Below are 27,559 nucleotides of genomic sequence, written 5' to 3' on the forward strand. Positions count from 1 at the left end.
TCAGGAGAGGTGATAGTTCCTCTTTAGATTAAAATTGAAAGCGCTCTTAATTATGATGATGGCACCCGGCCATTCTATGAAGAACACAATGATGTATTTGTCTTTAAAATTCTACATAATTATAAAAAGCAAAACATAAAAGGTAAATAAAAAAAAGATAAAAATATAAAAAAATATCTGTATAAAAATGTTTTTGGCAAATCAACTGGAAAATATTGTAACACAAACTGGTCTTGTGGATAGTCCAGACTACACTATAGTCCACGTCTGCTGTAAGGTGAGTAGTAGAAGATCGGTTACAGAATACAATGGGTATAATAGTTACATAGGGAATGTGCCCAGGGCGGGAATATTTTTGCTTTTTTTTGTCAGCCCTTTGTCATTATTTCCTGAAACGTAAAACTTGACCTAAAGTCTAGATCACCATTGAGAGTGACGGAGCGTTAAAGAATTGTACTAAAAAACATAAAAATTGTAGTCCTCCAACAGCAACGGCTAAACAAAAATATATGGTTCTTCACCCTTTCCTGACATGAAAGAATATTCGGAAAAAAATCTGAACCTCCAAGTGGAATTATATATGGGGGTGCACCACTGAAGTGGGCATTTAGGGGGACATTGTTGCTGTCATTTGTAGGGGCACTATGGATGTCACCTATGGAAGAACTAAAGCCGCCACATATGAAGCTAGTAGACAAAAATTATCAGGGTTTTGTTGGCATTTATGGGGCACTGTGGCTGGCCCACTGGGCACCTACTGTCTCTTGTTGGGTTACTTTGGCAATATTTATTATAGGGCATTGTGGCTGTTGCTGTTATGGGCCTACTACGGTCTGCTCTCCTATAGGGACACTTATTGGGGTACTCAAGTAGGGTCACGTGAAAAATCTGATACAGCATGTATGTGAGTATGTCATGTAGGGGGGGGGGGGCGTAAGCTGTACCCATTCTTTATTTCAGAATAAAAATATAAAAAGAGATACAGCTTTCTGGGTTAAAAAAACAACCAACATTTTTGTCACTTAAAGGGGTGATTCATTTTTGGATAATCCTTACTTGGTAGAAGAGTAGATGAAGAAAAAGCTGTTTGCATAGAGTTGCCCTGCTGGGACCCCCAGCAATGAGTTGTAATCTTTTGGGTAACCTGGCAATAAGGTTTCATTTTCCCTGCAGCGCCACCACTGGAGAAACTAAGCATTACACAGTTCTCATTCATTTTAATGGGTTGTCTGTGTAATACAGGACAGGGCAGGTCCTCCAGAGCAACAGACGCTCTATGTAAACGCTCTCCACTCTGGCCAAGAGATGAGGATCCTGAACAGGAGACCCCCCTCTATTACCTCCTATTTCTCTAATGGGGTATCTTAAGAAACAGTGCCACTTTTGTCCATGTGGATTTTTCTGGTATTGCAACTCAGACCTAATTGAAGTGAAGCTACAAGAATTATTTTTTCGAGAAATTATAGTTGTAGTTTTTCATAACTGAGGCACATTACACATTTTTCATTTTGAATACTGATGCTAGAGACGTTGAAATTATGGATTAGCTGCCAGAGGAAATAATAGTTATAAATAATAATAATAATGTTAATAATAAAGCATACAAATATAAATAGCCTTAACTGCACATAAAAGTCATTCCATAGGATGAGTTTTTTCATTTGTGCTCTGCAACATTATCCGATCCTGATTTACCCCCTTTATTATAGACAGTTCATGACTGCATTAACAATTCTTTAGGCTTTAGAGCTAAAAGCTCACAACAGTCCCTGCTTGTTCAGTGTCAGCAAAAAGCTGCTCTGGTGATTTACACTCTGAAAAGTTTCCTATTTACATCAGGCTCTGCACAGTATTGGGATGTAGGAAAAACTAACTGTTCCCCCTGCATTTTAAGAGCTCAGTACATGGTCTCGGGGCCACCATCAGGGCAGTACTAGTGGTACTGCTGTCAGGAGCCTGGCCACATGGCTAAAAAAAAGGGGCCCATCGGACTGGTGGCACCCCTAGCCTACACTCACGAACCCCCCCCTCGTACCCCTCATCTATCTATCTATCTATCTATCTATCTATCTATCTATCTATCTATCTATCTATCTATCTATCTATCTATGGGTCTGTCTCATATCTATCTATATGTTTTCCGTTTGTGTCAGTCAGGGTTTCGTTCTAACGGGAAGCTCCGACAGAATGTCAGAATGGAACCCTGACGCAGATGTGAACGAAGCCTAATAGAGGAACAATTTGCTTTTAAATTGGGACATGGCTAAAACTCTCCTATTTTCGGTGCGGATGCCAATATAACTCATGTGATTGGGGTTTAATTTTTTTTTTGAAGAATGGAATAGCAGAGTAGACTCCGCTATTCCATCCTGAGAGACCCCGCAAAAAAAAATGTATACCGCTCCTGATAACACTATATGAACAGTAATGTCAGGAGCTTCCCAATGCCAGAGTCCCCTGGCAGATCATCACAATCACTCTGCCCTTGGAATTTGGCCCTGGGGAAGCTCCTGACATCACTGTCCATATATGGACATCAAGAACAGCGCCGGAGTCCCTGGGCAGAGCTCTAGTACAAGTTCCAGGGAATCCCAGCTCCAGGAAAGCTACGAACGTCACTGTGCATTTATGGACGTTGACTTCAGGAGTTGCCCCAGGGCCATTACCCGGGCGTCGTATCCCACTTTATGCCATACAGTGTGATACGTTTTGGCTGAATTGAACAAAATCCAGGGCATTAACCGGTCACTGCCTGCTCCATAGTTTCGTTCACTGCAATTGACATCAGTACGAAAATCAGTTAACACGCATAATGTACAAACGTGAGCGCGACACTTTCCATTGCCCAATCCTCGGTAATGGGGGGGGGGGCCAGACTCCTTGGCTGTATGGGGCTCAGAGATTCCTGATGGTGGCCCTGCATGGTCCTTCTCTGTTGTAGATGGTGGGAGTGGTTTGCACGGCCATGAAGTACCATTACTCACTAGCAAAAAAACGGAGAAAAGAAGGGTTCCTTCATGAAACTGAGGTGAATCAGCTGTTGAGGTGAAGTATACCAGTCGAGAACCAACCATGGACAACAGCTGAATAACATCCATCACCTTCGATTCACACTCTTCTGTGGTGTCCAGCTGGTATGGGTAAGAAGACGTCAAATATCTGAATGAGAACAGTCACATTTTAGTCAGAAAGTCGTAATTTACAAGTTACTGAGAAGTATCTGAGAAACTTCGGTGGTCATTTCACATCTATGATATCAATCACCTGCTCGGGCTATAGACACAGTGATTGAGTTGTTCTACAAACTAGACCATGAATTAGTTATCTCTGTAGGGTTAATTTTGTTTATTCAGTACCCATGGTAAAGGCCTCATTATACATAGATGGGTCTGGATATTAGTTGGGTTATTGAGAACGGCACCAAAATTGTGAAAATTCAGCAGTTGACTGGAGTTATCGGACCCTACGGTACTTGTCCCCAAAGGTCTCTCACCATTCTAAAGATCTCCACCTTCCAGTCCTTGTCTCCGTCTGGAGCTATGCCATGTTATTAAGAGTCCTCTGGGAATAAGAAATCTTCCCTAACCTGCAGATCATGAAAGTACCCCTGAGTAGCTAAGCCCAGCTCAGGATTCAGAGGCACCCTAGCACAATAGTTCCTGTCAGGTAAGTCAAACTATTGGGTATGAAGAAGGCCATGATTTTTTAAACTGGTGCTATGGAAAAAAAAAATGACGAATAAACTAAAAATTTGACTTTGCAAAAAATCTGCTTACCTTCTTCTCTAGGGAAAAGGAGAAAGTGGATCCAGCGTGGATGTATTTAAAATGGAACTATTTCCAAGTTTAATTAGTCAAAAAAATTAAAAGTTAGGACTAAATTAGAGGTGTAGAATCCTATAGTGTAAGGAAAATTATCCAATATGGAAAGAAGCCTACGCGTTTCTGACGCTGCCTGCGTCCTTAGTCATGGCTGATAAATCAGTCATTATCAGCCATGACTAAGGACGCAGGCAGCGTCAGAAACGCGTAGGCTTCTTTCCATATTGGATAATTTTCCTTACACTATAGGATTCTACACCTCTAATTTAGTCCTAACTTTTAATTTTTTTGACTAATTAAACTTGGAAATAGTTCCATTTTAAATACATCCACGCTGGATCCACTTTCTCCTTTTCCCTGTTGTACACCATCGTGAGCCGACATGAGGATCCGTGCGGGGCAACCCCAAATGAACTAGCAAACAAGGTGAGCTGGAGGCTTTTTTCTCCTTTTTCAAATACCTTCTTCTCTACTAAATCAGTTTAAACTGAACATCTGAAGCCTGTCTGACAGTCCAGTTGCTAGGTCTACACTACCTAACAACCAGAGTCTTTGTCAGGCAACACTTCCCTAGCAACCAGTTTGCCTCAGATTACTCAAGTTTTTAGTACAAGGTGGAATTAGCTGTAAGCTGAGGGCAGAGAAGGGACCAACCATGTGGTAATCATATCTTAATACTGCACCTACACATAGGTGGAGATAGTGGCGTAACGATACGGCCGCGATTAGGCCGAAGGGTAAGTGAGCCCAATAGGGGCCCAACCCGGATATCCTTATACAAAGTCCTTACACTGGGCAGCACACAAATGATATACGATGCAGCACACAACTGATATGATCTGAGGGCATCTGATCTGGGAGGGGCGTTCAGACCTGAAGGGGTCGGCAGAGGACCCTGCAGCATCTAGTTATGCCCCTGGGTGGAGAATGTCTGTAACCAAATGTTCATCCATATCTGTGTATAATCTAAAAATAAAATTAGATTCTATGGGTCCCTTAAAGAGTGGGAACCCAGACTTGGTTGGTCTCATCCTCTTTACTATTGGGTAGGAGAACCTGTATAGGACTCCCACCTTCAGGGGGTGGGGAATTGTCTATATACAGTATTAAGTTTGTGGAGGGGGAAACAAGCACCAGACACTTCGGGACTGACCTTAATGGTGTCCCATTTTGATATTTGCTTTGGGGTCTCCTCTTTTCTATGTACACCCCTAACATTGGTCGCTGGGGAAGGGTTGGAGCTTGGGGTTGTGTGGCGGTTGATGGAATTTTATTTACGTCAGATAGAAGAGCATATTCTGTTGTAGCATTGCGACTTTGTTCGTATGCAGCTCTTATCTCTAAGCCGTGCCTGATAATGAATGGAAATTCTCGGTAACTTTTTAAAGAAATATACAGGATTTTCCACAACCACAAAAATATATTTTTAGTAGACAAGATAGATGAATATATAACAATGTTTGTTCTCATGGTACTTTCCATGGTCTTAGGGGGCTTGTCTGTGCTGTCTATTCCAACACATCAGGCATTGATAATAGTCTATAAGTCTATGGAAATTTTACGTAAAATTTAGATGACTAACCCTCCCTATGTGGCACATTTAAGAGTCATCGACCAATTTTGAGACTGTTCGATTTCACGTCTGGTCATCAGTTGAGCTGAACCATTGACCATGTCAAGTAATTCGGATCAGGTTCTTCTTCCGTGATCATGACCACCATGTTTCAACTTAAATGTTTGAATTTAGAATTTGGTCCATGAAATATCTTACCTTCATTTATATGATCCACATCTTCTAAGTTCTTAATGCCAGGCTTGTGTAGAGCGTTTCAAATTTTTGAGGCGGAGGGATTGAACGATGGTTTATTTCATCATGGGGCAAAGTCTGGAATAAACGAAGACGACATGAAAAATACATTTGTGTCGAATACTTATAGACAATTGCTGACTTAGATCAAAACATTCATCCGAAATAGGAATAGGGGTATTGTCCACATTCATGAAATCGATGAGCTACAACCATGTTTGAAAAGAAAGAACCTAACAAAGTCCAGGTGAGAAATTCTCAAAATTTTTGCCATGGAGGAACCCCTAAAAAAATATTAATTTACTGGGGTACACCTACAACTACCCCTTCCTTAGGCTGGCCATACACATAAAAATAGATGTTGGCTGAATACTTGTTTGGTAACAGATATTTTTCCCGATCCCCCCATACATATGCACGCTTTCCTGAATATCGAGAGGGCAGTAAGTAGTTGCCAGACACCTCTGGCGGCGACTTATCTTCCCTGATGACAAAAGGATTGGGCATGTTAAAATCCATATGCCCAATACTTCGCTCCCCCAAGTCGGGAGGCCGCCATATACATTGGATGGTTGGCCAATCCTATGGAACTCAGCTGGTTTGTCCAAAATGAATCCAAAAGTGTATGGCCACCTATACAGTAAAAGGAAGACTTGCTTTCTTCTGGAGAACCCCTAACCAGGTGAATGGCCCTCGTCCAAGGTCTCATGCTTTCATTCAGGAGCACATAAGTTACTGTCTTCCAAAGCAAGAGACAAGTGTTGGTGTATATCCTGTAGGTCCTATATAGGTCCTCTAAGCAATGCTGTACAATTATAGAGGAAAACCCTTAAAATTGGGCAACACAAGAAGGTTGGTAATGAGATACTAAGCTTTTTTGATGGATACAGTATCTCACGCATACATCTTCTGGACTTAAGTCACTTCAGAACCTCATCATAGAGGTTTTAGGAGATAGATCACTCATGGTTCTAGAGTTATCGGAGAATAATTCTAGGATTACATAGGAAACTATGTATCTCTCGTAGGTATGACCATCAGTCATGGTGGGTCAACTATGATGTGTGCGTTATCAGACATACCTTGGTTTCTCAATTGGCTCGACCCAACACAAAGAACATGCAGTGGATATTTCTCAGACTGGTCTTCTCTATGTTGAGTCATTTGTAACCATCTTCTAACTATAGTTTTTTTATTTTATTGTGGTCAAGGTTAATAAAGAATTGCTGACCTCTGAGAACACATGAGTGTAGTTATAAGAGGGCGTAGAAGTAACAGTCGCACCCGGGCCCTGATACCTGAAGGGTGTCAAACGCCTTTTTGCCACAAAGAAGACACAAGTGATATAAATAGCACCCAGAAGCTGAAGGGTCCTTTTACCGATTTTGCATTGAGGCCCGGGAGCTTCAGGGTACATCTCTGTGAGGACATAAAGGAATTCGGTGTCAGTGATGGGTGAAAGTTTCATGTCCAGCCTTTGGGCTATGTGTGTAGAGGTGAGTACAAAACTTAATAGGGCTTAAAGGGTAACTAAACTTTCAGAAAACTTCTGACATGTCTGAGCACTGAGATCCCAACCGATCGCTAAAATGAAGCCGCAGAAGGGATCGGGTGAACGCTGACCCTCTTGGTTTCATGTACATGTTCAATAGAAAGTCTATGAGCCCGTACACCCACTGCTCTCAGTGCTCGGACCCCCACCGATCAAAACTTCTGACATGTCACTATGACACGTCAGAAGTTTTCTGACAGTTTAGTCACACTTTAAGAAAGATACTTCCAAGAGTATAACTTTGGGGAGTGCATAAGTTGCAGTTGTACCCAGGCCATGGACCCTGATGAGGCCCTAAAGGTCCCTCTAATACTATTAAAGAGTCATTAGTAGGGAGGCCATGTTACTAATTTTGCATTGGGGCCCTTGAGCTTCAAGTTACACCTCTGTCTGCTACAAAAATAAAACATTATTAGAAAGTCTTATTAGATAGTAAGAGCAATTCTGCATTACACAGTGTAAGCGGCATATTCAATATTAGATAGATAGATAGATAGATAGATAGATAGATAGATAGATAATGTAACACAATTTATCAGTCGCTCGGCCCCGGAGCAAGAACTAGCGAGGTCACCATCCATAAGGGGGAAGCCAGGTCACTAAGCCCGGCTTTAGCCTGAATCTATGACATGAACGTATGGAAGGGGGTGTATAATGGGGCGGAACAGTGTATTGTTTGTAGCTTATCCTCCTGCACGGTTGTGTCCCAGGCTCACCTGACTTTTTGCCACCTATCCCAACTGTCAGACATGTTCTTTCAACATCTACTAACAAAACGTTAGCGGCAGACAGATGTCGTGGATTATACTGTCTGATAAGTACATAATAGGAGGGGGGGAGCGGGGGATGTTACCTGAGTTCAGCCATCTGTTAATACAATACCTCTTTTTTATACTTTTGTACCAACTGGTCTAGTAAATATGTCACCGGTTTATAGAATACTATAATACACAACTCTATAAGATAATGTACAGTGAACCTCTTATAGTCAGGTAAAGGTGTGGCGCGCCCTCACTGGATGGGGTAGTGTGATTCTTTTCTGTAAACAGTCTGTCCCTATATCAGAAGGTGAAAGGTGATCCTCAGTTGTTGGTCCCTGGATCGTCCTCCCAGTCTGTGGTCTGTAAATAGTCCTCCAGTAGTCCTGTCGTATCATTGGTCGTGCTGGTGGATTGATCGAATAGATCAGTCGGTAGTCAAAAAGTTACTTTTTATTTAAAATGAGGAGAGCAAACATTCCAAAAAATTTGAGTCCAAGGAATGGTAAAATAAAGAAATAAAACAATAAATAGAAAACAATAACTAGAACCTAGATGTTTCGTAGGTGGTCCGTGCTTCATCAGGAGTGGTATGAGAAATGGGGTGGGTTTCCCTCTTAAATAGACCCTCTTAATGTCAGCACTCTGACCTATTTAAGAGGGACACCCACTGCACATCTTATAACCCTCCTGATGAAGCAGGGATCTCCTACAAAACGTTGATCTCCCGGTTCTATGTATTGTTTTTTATTTATTTTACGTCTTTTGACTAAAACTTTTTGAAATGTTTATCCTGCTAATTTTAAATAGAAAATAAAAATTAACTTTTTCACCCAACAACAAGGTCAGGTCTATTACTTTTTCACAGACATACAAAGCCCGACTGATCAATGCGAATTTCACCAGCATGACCTGTGATACAACAGAACTACTGGAGGACTGTTTACAGAACACAGACGGGGAGGACGATCCCAGATCCAACAACTAAGGATCACATTTTACCCCATGTGAGTCCAGAATTTCTATACTGGACCTTTACCACCTCTTTACTACACAATGGCGCGGGCTCTCATATCTTAATACTTCTTATAATCTGACATGGTCGGGACCACAAAAGTGATGGAGAGTAAAGACCACAGTAGGTAGCACCACTAACTTGGATAAAGGCACCCAGATGTAGGTGACTACTTTTTTTGTTCTCACTTGATATTGAAATTTTTTGGGCACTTTTTTGCCAATTCGAAGAGCGCCGGTGCTGCATGTTGTAACGAGTGCATGCCCTTTCCAAACAGCCCAGTGAGCAGGGTTAACTCTCTGGTCCTTTTATCTCTGCTCCAATCTGTACAATGGGGTACACGGGACCCCTGTTGTCATGATCGGTCGGGATGCCCAAGGTCCTCTATGCGATACATGTTAATGGTGGAAAAATCTCTTTGAATATCAGTATCTTGGGATCGGTTTTACGCACTGGCCACACCTCCTCTCCATGAAAGCCACACCCAAACAATAAAGCCCCACCTATTTTTTGCTGAGGTGTGTCCATCATGCCCTAGTCCTTATCTCATTGGCTTAAGGTGACAATGTATATGTTTCTTACCTGATTGATGTTAGTTGACGACTCAACGCTCAGGATCTCTGCCATGCAGTATTCTAATTCTTCCCCTTCGGTTTCTATGGAAATAATGACGCAGTAAAGCAGTAGTTCAACTTTTTGGAACCCATAAAATTATTTTTCCTATCTCATGGAATCCATAGTCCATGCCATCACTTAATGAACCTTGTTGTGAGGTTTGACAGAGACTTCCATAATACTTGGTCAGGGCCGTGTTCTAGCCAAAATAAGTTTAGCCCTCACCAGATATAAAGTGTTTTTGGGCAAGCTGAAAGTGCCTACAAGAGTAGTAACCATGGGACCCCATAGTAAAACTTGGGACTGTGGCTCCACTCCACCATGACCACCATCAGAAGGAAGTTCCGGTAGGGGTGCAGAGGTAGCAGTCACACCTAAACCCTTGAGCCTGGGGGGGGGGGGCCCTCAAAAGGCTATTCTGCCCCAGATAAGAATACCAGAATTATAGTAGGGGGAGCTGTCAAAGACTTTGCATTGGGACCTAGGAGCTTCAAATTACACTTCTGATTTCAGGAAATGGCTCTTTTACGAATGGTGGAGGGCCACTCGTCTACTGGGCCTATGACAACCCCTCTGGTAGAGATGGGAAACTGGAAAGAAAACTGTACAGTAGAGGGAGGCCCCATTTTGCCTACCTGGATTATCAATGTGGCAGGGGTTTTGGAAAAGGCAACACAGGTGGAGCTCAGGCTGGGACATGATCAGGGACTACCTATTTTACAAATCATGGTTTATTATATTGTATATCGGTGATTTGCCTTTTTATGTTTTCCTGAATTTAGTCCATTACACAGCAATTTTATGAGGTTGGAATTGAAGTCTGCCTTGAGTTATGCACACAAATCCCATATACTCTTCTATGTCACAGGGCAAATCTGATACTCTGCTGAGTGGACAAATCCTTTAAGGACCGCCTCCAGGAAGTGAAATCATCATCATACAAGATACATTCATATAAAACACTAGTATCTAGCTGAGGCTTTGCTACAATTGCATCTAGCCTGAGTAATCCTTTAAGATATTTTACTCATGTGGGTTAGGCACTGTGTATAGGATATATAATAAAAGTTTTTAAAGGCTGTAATGTTATATATAGCCTTTTTTTTTACTCTCTTTAGCCTTTTTTATGGGCACCTGTCTCACCATATCCTATGTAGTTATAACAATGTTATGTGAATGGAGACAAATTAAAGGTCAAAATACAAAGTTTGAAATAAAAAATGTATTGTATGATAAACAACAATATAAACAACCCCAAGGACCAAGATAAATAGTAAAAACTTTATTTGTAGGTCGGCTTTTCCCATAAACATGAGATCTATGCCCAGTTTAAAAGGGTTGAGCACTTACGACAACTCTTGCTCATATGACCCATTTGGGCATCATATATGGGGGTTCCTTTGTCAGTACCCTCCTATTAAATACATGGTTACCCCTTGACTCCAATGGGCCATTTTTACTATTGCAGGGGAAATTTGGACATGTTGGCCGCCCTCTTTGGTGATATGGATTTGACACACTACAAACATTATTGGCTTGGAAGGAACATTCCCATTATAACGTATATATTGTACACTTGGAAGTCAAAGGGTTAAGCCTGCATTGAATCCTCCATAGGAATGGACCGCCCAGATCATAAGATAGATCCTGCTTTAGATCATTGACTCCTTCATAATCAGCAAATTTTGGGCTTATTATGAAGGGTTTTAGCCTATGACAGACATTCCTGTCATGACGTACCTCTTACGTCCTTAGCAGTCAAAGAGTTACGTCTACATTGGATCCACAAAAGGAATGGACCGTCCAGATGATAAAAATAGCTGCCAGATTCTTCATATTCGGCAATTTCTGGATTATAACGAAGGGTTTCAGCCTGTGACAGACATTCTTGTCATGACATATGTAGTACGTCATTAGTAGTCAAAGGGTTACGACTACATTGGATCCTCCATAGAAATTGACCATCCAGATTATAAGATAACTCCTGCTTTAGATCAACGGCTCCTTCATAATCAGCTGTTTTTCTTCTTAATATGAAGAGTTTTAGTCTATGACAGACATTCCTGTCATGACGTATGTAGCACATCTTTAGTAGTCAAAGGGTTACATCTGCATTGGATCCTCCATAGAAATGGACCGTCCAGATCATAAGATCATAAGATAACTCCTGCTTTAGCTCAATGGCTCCTTCATATTTAGGTGATTCTTGCCCTGTGTAGAGACCCTATTCAATGCCCTGTGTAGAGCCCCTATTTAATGCCCTGTGTAGAGCTCCTATTCAATGCCCTGTGTAATGCCCCTATTCAATGCCCTGTGTAGAGCCCCTATTCAATGCCCTGTGTAGAGCCCCTATTGATGCCCTGTGTAGAGCCCCTATTCAATGCCCTGTGTAGTGCCCCTGTTTAATGCCCTGTGTAGAGCCCCTATTCAATGCTCTGTGTAGAGCCCCTATTGATGCCCTGTGTAGATCCCCTATTGATGCCCTGTGTAGATCCCCTATTCAATGCCCTGTGTAGAGCTCCTATTCAATGCCCTGTGTAGTGCCCCTATTCAATGCCCTGTGTAGTGCCCCTATTCAATGCCCTGTGTAGAGCTCCTATTCAATGCCCTGTGTAGTGCCCCTATTCAATGCCTTGTGTAGAGTCCCTATTCAATGCCTTGTGTAGAGTCCCTATTCAATGCCCTGTGTAGAGCCCCTATTCAATGCCCTGTGTAGAGCCCCTATTCAATGCCCTTTGTAGTGCCCCTATTCAATGCCCTGTGTAGTGCCCCTATTCAATGCCCTGTGTAGTGCCCCTATTCAATGCCCTGTGTAGGGCCCCATTTAGTCATTGCTAATAACTCTGTAGCAGTCATATAGTCAGTACTAGGACACATTAGAAATAGAAGCAGCTCCGTGAGTAGACAAAAGCAGAAGTTTATGACATCACAATCATCAGATGAAGACGATCAGAGATCAGATGATGGTCATGTGGGGCAGCGGACGTCTCCTGACCATAAAAATCTCACAATTTGTGCATGAGACCCAGTCCGTTCCAGCTGTTAATTAGGCTTTATGATTTTCCATCTGTCTTAAAGGGGTATTCACAACTAAAAGTCCGACCCCAGCTGATTAACCCTTTGATCGCCGAGGTCCATGACCATGGCATGATGTCAAAGGGGACTCCGCTCTTGGGTGTGGAGGTAATGGTGGAATGGCATCAATATACTGCAGACAGGTGGGTGACTACACTGCTGCCTGTTGCTGGCTTCAGATTGAACAGATGTGGGCGCTGCCTTACCAGCAGATTGCATACACACATTATCCCTGTCCGATAATGTGATACTATCTAGTGTATCTAAGCCTATCATGTGTGATACTGTCTTTTAAAGAGCACCTGTCACGTGTATTCCCCAAAAAAACTTAAATTTTGGACCATCTCTTTTTAGAACTCTCTGTTGTACCGTTCCTCTGTTATTCCTCCTAGAAATTTGTGAGTAATTTGACAACTGGGTGTTAGTAGTTGGGGGTGTGTCCCTACACAGATTGACGCTGACAGAGTGAGTCTGTGAAGGGACACGCCACTTAAAAAAGGGGAATGGTAACACCCAGTTGTCAATTTATTAATGCATTTCTAGGAGGAAAAACAGAGGAACAGCACAAGGCAGAGTTCTGAGAAAAGATGAACCAGAAGTGTTATTTCATGCGGAATACAAGTATTCACTATAAGGCCTCATGCACACGACCGTAGCTGTGTGCATGGCCCGTGATTGCGTCACTGCCGGCCACGGAGTGTCATCCGTGGGCCGCTCACAAATCACGGACCGTGCACACTTTGATTTCAATGTGCCTGGACCGCAAATGCGGCCCATAATAAGACATGTCCTATCATTTTGCAGTCCAGGCTCCCGGCCAGTGTGGTTATGTCACAGATCCATGTATGTATGTGTGTGATATGTACTGTATGTACTGCGTAAGTGATATCTATGTGATATGTATGTGACATGTACAGTGAAGGAAATAAGTATTTGATCCCTTGCTGATTTTGTAAGTTTGCCCACTGTCATAGTCATGAACAGTCTAGAATTTTTAGGCTAGGTTAATTTTACCAGTGAGAGATAGATTATATAAAAAAAAAAAATACAGAAAATCACATAGACAAAATGATATATATTTATTTGCATTGTGCACAGAGAAATAAGTATGTGACCCCCTACCAACCATTAAGAGTTCAGCCTCCTCCAGACCAGTTACACGCTCCAAATCAACTTGGTGCCTGCATTATAGACAGCTCTTACATGGTCACCTGTATAAAAGACTCCTGTCCACAGACTCAATGATCAGTCTGACTCTAACCTCTACAACATGGGCAAGACCAAAGAGCTTTCTAAGGATGTCAGGGACAAGATCATAGACCTGCACAAGGCTGGAATGGGCTACAAAACCATAAGTAAGACGCTGGGTGAGAAGGAGACAACTGTTGGTGCAATAGTAAGAAAATGGAAGACGTACAAAATGACTGTCAATCGACATCGATCTGGGGCTCCATGCAAAATCTCACCTCGTGGGTATCCTTGATCCTGAGGAAGGGGAGAGCTCAGCCGAAAACTACACGGGGGGAACTTGTTAATGATCTCAAGGCAGCTGGGACCACAGTCACCAAGAAAACCATTGGTAACACATTACGCCGTAATGGAATAAAATCCTGCAGTGCCCGCAAGGTCCCCCTGCTCAAGAAGGCACATGTACAGGCCCGTCTGAAGTTTGCAAATGAACATCTGGATGATTCTGAGAGTGATTGGGAGAAGGTGCTGTGGTCAGATGAGACTAAAATTGAGCTCTTTGGCATTAACTCAACTCGCCGTGTTTGGAGGAAGAGAAATGCTGCCTATGACCCAAAGAACACCGTCCCCACTGTCAAGCATGGAGGTGGAAACATTATGTTTTGGGGGTGTTTCTCTGCTAAGGGCACAGGACTACTTCACCGCATGAATGGGAGAATGGATGGAGCCATGTACCGTCAAATCCTGAGTGACAACCTCCTTCCCTCCACCAGGACATTAAAAATGGCTCGTGGCTGGGTCTTCCAGCACAACAATGACCCGAAACATACAGCCAAGGCAACAAAGGAGTGGCTCAAAAAGAAGCACATTAAGGTCATGGAGTGGCCTAGCCAGTCTCCAGACCTTAATCCCATCGAAAACTTATGGAGGGAGCTGAAGATCCGAGTTGCCAAGCGACAGCCTCGAAATCTTAATGATTTACAGATGATCTGCAAAGAGGAGTGGGCCAAAATTCCATCTAACATGTGTGCAAACCTCATCATCAACTACAAAAAACGTCTGACTGCTGTGCTTGCCAACAAGGGTTTTGCCACCAAGTATTAAGTCTTGTTTGCCAAAGGGATCAAATACTTATTTCTCTGTGCACAATGCAAATAAATATATATAATTTTGACAATGTGATTTTCTGTTTTTCTTTTTTATATAATCTATCTCTCACTGGTAAAATTAACCTAGCCTAAAAATTATAGACTGTTCATGTCTTTGACAGTGGGCAAACTTACAAAATCAGCAAGGGATCAAATACTTATTTCCTTCACTGTATGTGTGATATGTATGTAATGTGTATGTGATATGTAATGCTATGTGTATGTGATATGTAATGCTATGTGTATGTGATATGTAATGCTATGTGTATGTGATATGTAATGCTATATGTATGTGATATGATTGTGACATGTAATGTTATATGTATGTGATATGTAATATTATATGTAAGTGATATGTATGTGATATGTAATGATATATGTATGTGACATGTAATGCTATATGTATGTGATATTTAATGCTATATGTATGTGATATGTAGTGTTATATGTAAGTGATATGTATGTGATATGTACAGTATATGTATGTGTGATATGTGTATGTGTATGTGATATGTATGTGATATATAATGTTATATGTATGTGATATATAATGCTATATGTATGTGATATGTACAGTATTTGTACGTACGTACGTACGTACGTACGTACGTACGTACGTACGTACGTACGTACGTACGTATGTGTGATATATATGTAATGTGTATGTGATATGTAATATATGTATGTGACATGTAACCCTATACGTATGTGACATGTATGTGACGTAATGTAATGTGTATGTGATATGTAATATATGTAAGTGACATCTATGTGACGTAATGTGATATGTATGTGATATGAAATGTTATATATATGTGATATGTAATTATATATGTATGTGATATGAACAGTATTTGTATGTATGTATGTATGTATGTATGTATGTATGTATGTATGTATGTATGTGTGTGATATATATGTAATGTGTATGTGATATGTAATATTATAAGTGATATGTAATGATATATGTATGTGATATGAATATTATATGTACAGTGTATGTTTGTGATATGTATGTGATATGTAGGTCATATATAATACATTTATTCACTTACTTTTTCTTCTTATTTTCCATATTATAAATATAGTTGCAGCCAGAATTATAAGGAACAGAGGGATGATATATCCAGTATACCGGAGGCGAGAAGGATCTGGGACATAACAACAAGAATAAATATCAATTCACATTCTACAAGTAGATACCACAAGTATGACCTGTCTAATGTGAGTCTAGAACAGGCGGAGATGTAAGGAATCTACCAGAGTAGTACACATGATCGCTTATATAGGGTCTATAACAATGGGGCTAAACAGAGCATGCTCACTACACTCTCCCATAGAAGTCAATAGGTCATTTACTGGATTGGGGTAGTAATGGGGTAGCAGACTTTTAACCTCTCATTGTTAAAGAGCTCCAACACCCCTGAGACCTTGTGAGGGATTCGAAGAACTTGTGAGGGCACGAGCACAAACAAGGGCATAATTATACAGGTGCTAACTCCAAACTGTACCAATGAGTTGGCACAGTGCTGAAAATATACAACACTCACTGCCTACTTGTGAACACTTCTACAAGTAACCTCCATCATGTAGCTGGAGCAGAGAGTAGCCCCAAACAGCATCTCTCTCTCTGGAGGACCAAGTATGACCATGAATTACACAGACAGTCCATTGATGTTTAAGGGCGTCATGTAATGCTACTGAGCTCCTGTGGTGGCGCTGTAGGGGAATTGAACACTTGCTGTCAGGTTCCTCTGCAGATTGCAGATGATGGCTAGGGGTTCAAGCAGTGGTAAAACCTGTATAGTCAATCTTATTATATGCAGGGCTGGAGTCAATGGAAGATCAACAGAGGATAAATAGAACATTTGTTTTGTACATAAGAGAACCCTGACAACCCGCAGTAAACGGAAATATTTTATCTTTTGTAACCTTACCATAAGAATTGCTTAACCACAACAAATCCCATTATCCTGTACTGTTTCTGAATTACATACGGAATTATACTCTAGAGCTGCGCTCAATATTCTGCTGGTGGAGTCACTGTGTACATACATTACATTACTTATCTTGTACTGATCCTGAGTTACATCCTGTATTATATTCCAGAGCTGTACTCACTATTCTGCTGGTGGAGTCACTGTGTACATACATTACATTACTTATCCTGTACTGATCCTGAGTTACATCCTGTATTATACTCCAGAGCTGTACTCACTATTCTGCTAGTAGGGTCACTGTGTACATACATTACATTACTTATCCTGCACTGATCCTGAGTTACATCCTGTATTTTTCTCCAGAGCTGCACTCACTATTCTGCTGGTGGAGTCACTGTGTACATACATTACATTACTTATTCTGTACTGATCCTAGGTTACATCCTGTATTATATTCCAGAGCTGCACTCACTATTTTGCTGGTGGAGCCACTGTGTACATACATTACATTACTTATCCTGTACTGATCCTGAGTTACATCCTATATTATACTCCAGAGCTGCACTCACTATTCTGCTGGTGGAGTCACTGTGTACATACATTACTTATGCTGTACTGATCCTGAGTTACATCTTGTATTATACTCCAGAGCTGCACTCACTATTCTGCTGGTGGAGTCACTGTGTACATATATTACATTATACATTACAGATAATACCACACACTGCCATCTGTAGATAATGCCACACAGTCCCCTGTGGATAATGCCACACACTGCCCTCTGTAGGTAGTGCCACACAGCCCCCCTGTAGGTAGTTTCACACAGCCCCCCTTGTAGGTAGTGCCACACAGCCCTCCTCTAGGTAGTGCCACACAGCCCCCTTGTACATAGCACCCCTGTAGATGGCACACCCCACATAGATGGCACCCCCCACCCCATAGATGCCCCCCTTCCTGTTTATAGCACCACTGTAGGGGACCGCTCCAGGAGTAGTCCCTGACGTCACTATCCATATATGGGCAAATGACATCAGGGACTTCTCCTGGAGCGGTCCCCTGTGACTCAAGTGGAATCCCCGGCCAGAGAGGCCCATGATTCCGCTCCAGAAGTCCCTGACATCACTGTCCATATAGGGACATCAGGGAATACTCCTGGAGCGGAATCACCGGCCACAGCTGTGTCAGGGACGGCTGTGACCGGGGATTCCGCTTCAGGAGAAATCACTGACTTCACTGTCCATATATGGGTATAAATGGTCTGATTACTGGAAGGGGTGGCGCTTCGAGCCCCGGAAGAGCCAATTCCAGTGCCAACTGCATACCAATTACAGAAAAAAATTGTAGACATGACACTTGTAGGAGTACCCACCTTTACTAAAGCAGGATTTTATATTGACAGAGACGTTCTTCTGGTCGGCCGGGTTCTGGACTATACACAGGACTTCCATGTCTTGGTGGTCCGGTGGCAATAATATATGGACGGTGCTTCCATTATTATACGGCTGATACTCCGAACCCTGGAGTCTGTATTTCCAAGTATAGAAGAAATCGGATGTATTTGATGGGACAGAACAATGAAGAGTAACATTACATCCGTCTGTCGTATCCTTCTTCTCAGGGATTATAATTGGTAGGGGGATGGGCTCTGTAAGAAAATAAAATAAAAATAACACAATCTATAATTGTATTGTTTTAGCAAAGTGTAATTTAATATGATGTGTATATTACATATTTGTGTGTCTGCAATTTTCGGCTTTTTGCAAAAGTAGCAACAGGAAGTGCAGCCATATTGGTTGTCACCTTTAGATTATCTTCATTGCAAAGTGTCACTTAAAATAAAATGACGGCTGGTCGTTAGTTACTGAGAAGCTGATTCAATATTGACTTCTATGGGAGAGTGTAGCGAGCGTGCTCTGTGACTCGTGCAGAGGTTACTGTGGTGGGAGAGGGAGGAGGAGTTGAGCTGTCCCCATCACCTGAATTAATATTATCTTCTATAGGAGAGTGTAGTGAGCATGCTCTATGACTTGTGAAGAGGTCACTGTGCAGGCAGAGGGAGGAGGGAGGAGCTATACTGTCCCCATCACCTATTGTTAATAGTGTGATCCTATGTTATCTGGCTCCAGCTTTATAACACAAGTGTTACCTTTCATTGTAATACTGCCGAGAAGTAATCTCTACAACGAAGGACAGGCTATTGGGAGTGCTCTGTGGCCAGTGTGGAAGCTGCAAGATTTCAGGATGTTTTTAATATAGATAATGAAAAAAACAAACACAACAATATGTTTCATATAAATCTTCATTGCATAGTGTCACTTAAAATAAAATGACAGCTGGTCGTTAGTTGCTGAGTAGCTGATTCAATATTGACTTCTATTGGAGATTGTAGTGAGCATGCTCTGTGATTTGTGCAGAGAGTACTGTGCAGGGAGAGGGAGGAGGAGCTGAGTGTCCCCATCACCTGATTTAATATTGACCTCTATGGGAGAGTGTAGTGAGCATGCTCTGTGACTCATGCAGAGGTCACTGTGCAGGGAGAGGGAGGAGCTGAGCTGACCCCATCACCTGATTTAATATTGACTTCTATGGGAGAGTGTAGTGAGCGTTCTCTGTGATTTTGGAAAAGGTCACTGTGCAGGGAGAGGGCGGAGGAGCTGAGCTGTCCCCATCATCTGATTTAATATTGACTTCTATGGGAGAGTGTAGTGAGCGTGCTCTGTGACTCGTGCAGAGGTCACAGTGCAGGGAGAGGGAGGAGGGGCTGAGCTGTCCCCATCACCCATTGTTAATGATGTGATCAGCTCCTATACTTGACACAGTGCATGGAGGAGTTGGGTCCTTTAGAGGAAGAGTTCGTCTCTCTAGATGTTCTCTAACCTGGATATTAGAGGATGGTCCTCAGATGGTCCACATCTATATGCCCATATGCTGAATAAAACAACAATCTCTAGTTTGCTACAATGTTCCAGCGTAGATAAACTGTATCAGCCTACTGATATATTTAGCTTATAGTTCAGTGCCTAGAGTGGATACAAATGTAACAAACCCGCAGCTGTAATAAGGTCTGTAGGGGTTCTCAGACTCTAAAAAAACCAAGAATTTTCCTGTTTACTAGGAGAGGGGGTAGAGACCATGTATTGTCAGGGCATGTCCCCTAGAAGCACGGTGCAAGGGGGGAGGGTCCTTGGTCAGGGTATTTAGAAACAGCACTAGGGCAGAAAACGGAATCTTTGCCCCGTTGAAGGAAAGCCTGGCTACGACTCTGTTGACAGCAAGCAGAGATCTTGACAATTGTGAGGAATTGAAAGGCAAAGTGTATTAGAATGTTGCAGAACTTTCCATTGTACAATTATTCAGTTTTACTTACATAAGAACGGACAATCCCTGTAGGCATGAGAGTGCAGGGGCCGTGAGTTACATCACATTTGATGCTGAGGAAAGGTCATGAGCGTGCTTAGCCGTGAGCGTGCCTACAGTGCATCTAAAACATGCACATATTTTTGGGACCACTCTCCTAGTAACATGTACCCCATTGATATTGGTCCCCTTGTCCTTTACCTATATCCATTGTAGCAGTGCAGCTACTGGACAGGGCAGGTTTATGGCAACCAGGGAGCATGTACAGCAGGGAGGGTTTTCTCTGCGGTTGCTCGGGTGTAAAACCCGGAATAGGGCCTGGTTTGCTGGAGTGTGAAGGAGAAGGGCGGCTTCCACTCCATACAGACGGTCCGTGCCTTGGGCTGTCTGATGAGCCTAGTTAGGCTTCACCTGAGACGGCTCTGTAATTCAAGTGTGCGCTGTTCACACAGGGCTCTCAGTCTGGGGAAGACAGGCATGCCAGGCAGTGAGAGTCACCACTGTGTATGGTAAAGCTAGGTATGTTGTGAGGTACTGGGCACAAGGCTCAGGGTCTCTTAGTGAGGGACACTGAATGTATTAGTTAGAGGCTGGACGGCCTAGGGTTTATTTTGTACAGTTTTGTTGTAAAACTGCTTGCTGTGTTGAAGACAATAAATCTGCGGCTGTTTTAAACCCTTATGCAATGTGTTGGAGTGAACTTTCTATGTGTGCCAACCATCTCACCCTGGAGATGGCTATCCTGTGATCGAAGTTGTCCCCCAGGTTGTCACACCATTTATTCAAGGTAGTGACAAGTAAATATTGGGCCCTATGGTAAAATTTGGATTAGGGCCCTATTTCACCATGACCACTTTTAGCAGCATGTTCAAAAAAAACATGAACGCTTATGATTATTTTGGTCACCATTATGCACAGGAAAAATACACAGTGATGTCATAGTACAGGGATAATGCACACAGTGATGTCACAGTACAGGGATAATACACACAGTGATGTCCTAATATAGGGATAATACATACCATGATGTCACAGCACAGGGATAATGCACACAGTGATGTCACAGTACAGGGATAATACACACAGTGATGTCCTAATATAGGGATAATACATACCATGATGTCACAGCACAGGGATAATACACACAGTGATGTCATAGTACAGGGATAATGCACACAGCAATGTCACAGTACAGGGGTAATACACACAGTGATGTCATAATACAGGGATAATACATACAATGATGTCATAGTACAGGGATAATACACACAGTGATGTCATAGTACAGGGATAATGCACACAGCAATGTCACAGTCAGAGATAATACACACAGTGATGTCATAATACAGGGATAATTCACACTGTGATACCACAGTACAGGGATAATACACAAAGTGATGTCATAGTACATGGATAATACACACAGCTATGTCATAGTACAGGGATAATGCACACAATGATGTCAGAGTACAGGGATAATACACATGGTGATGTCATAGTATAAAGATAATGCACACTTTAATGTCAAAGTACAGGGATAATACACACGGTGATGTCACAGTACAGGGATAATACACACGGTGATGTCACAGTACAGGGAAAATACACACAGTGGTGTCATAGTACAGGGATACTGTGCACAGTGATGTCACAGTACAGGGATAATACACACAGTGATGTCACAGTACAGGGATAATGCACACAGTGATGTCACAGTACAGGGATAATACACACAGTGATGTCATAGTACATGGATAATGCACACAGTGATGTCACAGTACAGGGATAATACATACAGTGATGTCACAGTACAGGGATAATACATACAGTGATGTCACAGTACAGGGATAATACATACAATGATGTCACAGCACAGGGATAATGCAAAAAGTAATGCCGCAGAATAGGGTTAATGCACACAGCAGGGGTAGCCGTGAAGCTTTATAGTAAAAATTGCAGTGGGGCCACGTTAAATTTTCCATGCCCTTTTCCATAATCCATAGTCATTGCACCTTACCTCTGTGTAGAGACGGGCGCTCTTAATTGTTGGGCCCCATAGCAGCTGCTATGCCTGCTCCCCTGGTAGTATATATATATATATATATATATATATATATATATATATATACAGTGAAGGAAATAAGTATTTGATCCCTTGCTGATTTTGTACGTTTGCCCACTGTCAAAGACATGAACAGTCTAGAATTTTTAGGCTAGGTTAATTTTACCAGTGAGAGATAGATTATATTAAAAAAAAGAAAGAAAATCACATTGTCAAAATTAGATATATTTATTTGCATTGTGCACAGAGAAATAAGTATTTGATCCCTTTCGCAAACAAGACTTAATACTTGGTGGCAAAACCCTTTTTGGCAAGCACAGCAGTCAGACGTTTTTTGTAGTTGATGATGAGGTTTGCACACATGTTAGATGGAATTTTGGCCCACTCCTCTTTGCAGATCATCTGTAAATCATTAAGATTTTGAGGCTGTCGCTTGGCAACTCGGATCTTCAGCTCCCTCCATAAGTTTTCGATGGGATTAAGGTCTAAAGACTGGCTGGGCCACTCCATGACCTTAATGTGCTTCTTTATGAGCCACTCCTTTGTTGCCTTGGCTGTATGTTTCGGGTCATTGTCGTGCTGGAAGACCCAGCCACGAGCCATTTTTAATGTCCTGGTGGAGGGAAGGAGGTTGTCACTCAGGATTTGACGGTACATGGCTCCACCCATTCTCCCATTGATGCGGTGAAGTAGTCCTGTGCCCTTAGCAGAGAAACACCCCCAAAACATAATGTTTCCACCTCCATGCTTGACAGTGGGGACGGTGTTCTTTGGGTCATAGGCAGCATTTCTCTTCCTCCAAACACAGCGAGTTGAGTTAATGCCAAAGAGCTCAATTTTAGTCTCATCTGACCACAGCACCTTCTCCCAATCACTCTCAGAATCATCCAGATGTTCATTTGCAAACTTCAGACGGGCCTGTACATGTGCCTTCTTGAGCAGGGGGACCTTGCGGGCACTGCGGGATTTTAATCCATTACGGCGTAATATGTTACCAATGGTTTTCTTGGTTTTCTTGGTGACTGTGGTCCCAACTGCCTTGAGATCATTAAGTTCCCCCGTGTAGTTTTCGGCTGAGCTCTCACCTTCCTCAGGATCAAGGATACCCCACGAGGTGAGATTTTGCATGGAGCCCTAGATCGATGTCGATTGACAGTCATTTTGTATGTCTTCCATTTTCTTACTATTGCACCAACAGTTGTCTCCTTCTCACCCAGCGTCTTACTTATGGTTTTGTAGCCCATTCCAGCCTTGTGCAGGTCTATGATCTTGTCCCTGACATCCTTAGAAAGCTCTTTGGTCTTGCCCATGTTGTAGAGGTTAGAGTCAGACTGATCATTGAGTCTGAGGACAGGAGTCTTTTATACAGGTGACCATGTAAGAGCTGTCTATAATGCAGGCACCAAGTTGATTTGGATCGTGTAACTGGTCTGGAGGACGCTGAACTCTTAATGGTTGGTAGGGGGTCACATACTTATTTCTCTGTGCACAATGCAAATAAATATATATCATTTTGACTATGTGATTTTCTTTTTTTTTTTTTATATAATCTATCTCTCACTGGTAAAATTAACCTAGCCTAAAAATTCTAGACTGTTCATGTCTTTGACAGTGGGCAAACGTACAAAATCAGCAAGGGATCAAATACTTATTTCCTTCACTGTATATATATATATATATATATATATATATATATATATATATATATACATACACGCACTGTATATTACAGGTATTCTAGGCTGCATACATTGAGTATTAGATTTTTTTAATATAAATTACTACAAGAAAACTAAATAAATACCACATCTTCGTTTATAGCACAAAATATAATGACACGCTCAGTCCCACTCTCACCGCTGTCAGTGATACTACTGAAAACCCTTCTGTCTTCCTTCCTGTGTAGGTGGATTGCCGACTTAGCCTCTTCACACTTGCACAACATGTTAGTATATGATTATTATGGCAGGGCCCACATAGACTGCCCAACAAGCCTCAACTAAATGCTAACTCAAAGGGGGTTAATATTTTTGCATTCTGTTGTTTGTGGCTTATAATTGTAATGAGCATATATCTCTTTAAAGAGGGGGGAAGAGAAGAGACATCTCCCTCACCTTCCAGTAGCCCATAGTTCCCCTTCCACTTCTTGCCGGCTCACTATAAATGGGAAAAACTGTCTTGAGTAATATGGGAGAGGAGGGGGATGAAGCTGCTGCATCTCTCTCTGTATATGTTAGACTGCATGCTACGTGAGGGGAGTATCTCTAATATACTAAGGACAGAAGTTGTCAAATTAACCTGATCTGTTTTTATGAAGAGGTGAGCAGAAGCCTAGACAGAGGGGCCGCTGTGGTTATAGTGTTTATATGAGAGGTGAGTAGAAGCCTAGACAGATGGGCCGCTGTAGATATAGTGTTTATATGAGAGGTGAGCAGAAGCCTAGACAGAGGGGCCGCTGTAGATATAGTGTTTATATGAGAGGTGAGCAGAAGCCTAGACAGAGGGGCCGCTCTGGATATAGTGTTTATATGAGAGGTGAGCAGAAGCCTAGACAGAGGGGCTGCTGTGGATATAGTGTTTTTGGACTTTGCAAATGCATTTGACACTGTCCCTCATAGACGTCTAATGGGTAAATTAAGGACTATAGGTTTAGAAACTATAGTTTGTAATTGGATTGAGAACTGGCTCAAGGACCGTATCCAGAGAGTTGTGGTCAATGATTCCTACTCTGAATGGTCCCCGGTTATAAGTGGTGACCCCAGGGTTCAGTGCTGGGACCACTATTATTCAACTTATTTATTAATGATATAGAGGATGGGATTAATAACACTATTTCTATTTTTGCAGAACACACCAAGCTATGCAATATAGTTCAGTCTATGGAAGATGTTCGTGAATTGCAAGCAGATTTAAACAAACTAAGTGTTTGAGCGTCCACTTGGCAAATGAAGTTTAATGTAGATAAATGTAAAGTTATGCATCTGGGTACGAACAACCTGCAGGCATCATATGTCCTAGGGGGAGCTACACTGGGGGAGTCACTTGTTGAGAAGGATCTGGGTGTAATAATCTGCATGCATCGTATGTCCTAGGGGGAGCAACACTGGTGGAGTCACTTGTTGAGAAGGATCTGGGTGTACTTGTAGATCATAAACTAAGTAACAACACAATGTCAATCAGCTGCTTCAAAGGCCAGCAAGATATTGTCGTGTATTAAAAGAGGCATGGACTCACGGGACAGGGATGAAATATTACCACTTTACAAAGCATTAGTGAGGCCTCATCTAGAATATGCAGTTCAGTTCTGGGCTCCAGTTCATAGAAAGGATGAAAAAATACATAGAAGCCAATAAGGGGCATAGAGAATCTAAGTTATGAGGAAAGATTAAAAGAATTAAACCTATTTAGCCTTGAAAAAAGACGACTAAGGGGGGACATGATTAGTTTATATAAATATATTAATGGCACATACAAAAAATATGGTGAAATCCTATTCCATGTAAAACCCCCTCAAAAAACAAGGGGGCGCTCCCTCCATCTGGAAAAAAAAAGGTTCAACCTGCAGCGGCGACAAACCTTCTTTGCTGTGAGAACTGTGAATCTATGGAATAGCCTACCGCAGGAGCCGTCACAGCAGGGACAGTAGAAGGCTTTAAAAAAGGGTTAGATAATTTCCTAGAACAAAAAAATATTAGCTCCTATGTGTAGAAATTTTTAACTTCACTTTTCCCGTCCCTTGGTTGAACTTGATGGACATGTGTCATTTTTCAGCCGTACTAACTATCTAATATATATAAACAGCTGTCTAAGATGAAAGTGAGATTTTTACGCTTTAAAGGGGTACCCTCTAAATGAGTTGATCATTGTAGATTTGATAGCTAAAATCCCAGCGATCAGATCACGAGGGAACCTGCAGGAGAAATCCAGTATTACATGTCAACAATTTAAATAAATGACTGACCATGTAATACAGGGTCCCGCTGCGAGTGGGAGTCACTCTTTGAAATATTTTTTTGCTCCGACTGATAGAGGAAGCCTTGAGTAGGTTCTATATGCCCTAGTAGGGACTGTATACCATTGTAGCAAAACCCTCTGGGAGAAGTATTAGATCTATGCAGTATTAGAGCTAAACAGAGATGTTCTCATGCAACGGGTAAGCTTTATTTACATAAAAACAGGAAACCCCTTTAACCCCATAGATAGAGAGGTGTAGTCTCATGCGTGACATAGAAAAACCTTGGGGGTTTCCTAGTACTCTGAAATTTCACTCTGAGCAGAGGAAAACATTGAGTGAAATATATAATTGCAAGTGTAATCCACCAAACCAGATTAGAAAAATCTGTGAATCGGTAAAACCCAAATAATACATTTTCTGAGAACGAAATTTTGATAATCTAGGACACCAGTAACTACTGAAGCCGACAGCTTGCCATCAAATGACACTGACAGGCCCCAGCATGTCAGTAGATATTCCATAGAAATTCTGTGTGATTCATTTAAAAATATATTTTGATCCAAATCTCTTTCATAGTTTATTTATAAAATTCAAAATACCTGCAGGCACCACTAGGGGGAGCGTAGGAGCTCACTGCATACTGTTTATACTTTGAAATCAATAATAAAACAGTAGACAGCTAGCTCATGTACTCCCTCTAGTGGTGGATAAAGACAAGCAGAATTTTATTATATAACTATGTCTATGCAGGATATCTGGAGCTCTGTATGAGAAAAACTCCAGAAGGTGAATGTTCACTGTAAGTAACTGCATTTTGGTGACATGTTATGTGTGTTGCCCCCCCGCCTCCCACGAGTACAGCGCCATATTTGATTCTAACCTGCTTCTTTAACGGATATAAGGACATATATTGCACGTACCGTACACAGCGAGGTCGTATGTTACATGATCTACTTCATTATTTGTGAAGGTCATTATTAGAGTGTAGACCCCGGTGTCCTCCATCCTCAGGTCTTGGATACGTAACTTTGTTCCATTGTCGGATAACTCCAGACGGCCATCAAATTGAGGATTGTAGATGGTAAATTGGTCTTTATGATACATGACCACTTTGGTTGTTGTTTTCTCTCGGGTTAGAAATTGCCAGGTAACGTCAAGTACAGGAAGTGGTAAATCCGTATAATAAAATGCCGCAGAATGGTGTAGAAGACCGGCCACCGGGTGAGCACCAGTTTGTCCTCCTGCATTAAAGAAATATGAATACAT

At 41.9% G+C, this 27,559-nt stretch overlaps 1 protein-coding gene across 1 annotated transcript; it reads right to left on the reverse strand.

Annotated features, from left to right (window-relative positions):
* On the reverse strand, positions 1–27,559 carry LOC142665037 (SLAM family member 5-like). The gene is made up of 6 exons (XM_075844571.1): positions 27,214–27,559; positions 18,289–18,564; positions 16,035–16,130; positions 9,536–9,609; positions 2,985–3,131; positions 1–111 (listed from the first exon to the last, which is right to left on the reverse strand). Exons 1-6 carry the CDS (start codon positions 27,557–27,559, stop codon positions 1–3), a joined length of 1,050 nt encoding a protein of 349 aa, XP_075700686.1.

Source organism: Rhinoderma darwinii, chromosome 12 (genome assembly GCF_050947455.1).
Source record: "Rhinoderma darwinii isolate aRhiDar2 chromosome 12, aRhiDar2.hap1, whole genome shotgun sequence".
Lineage (NCBI taxonomy): Eukaryota > Metazoa > Chordata > Amphibia > Anura > Rhinodermatidae > Rhinoderma > Rhinoderma darwinii.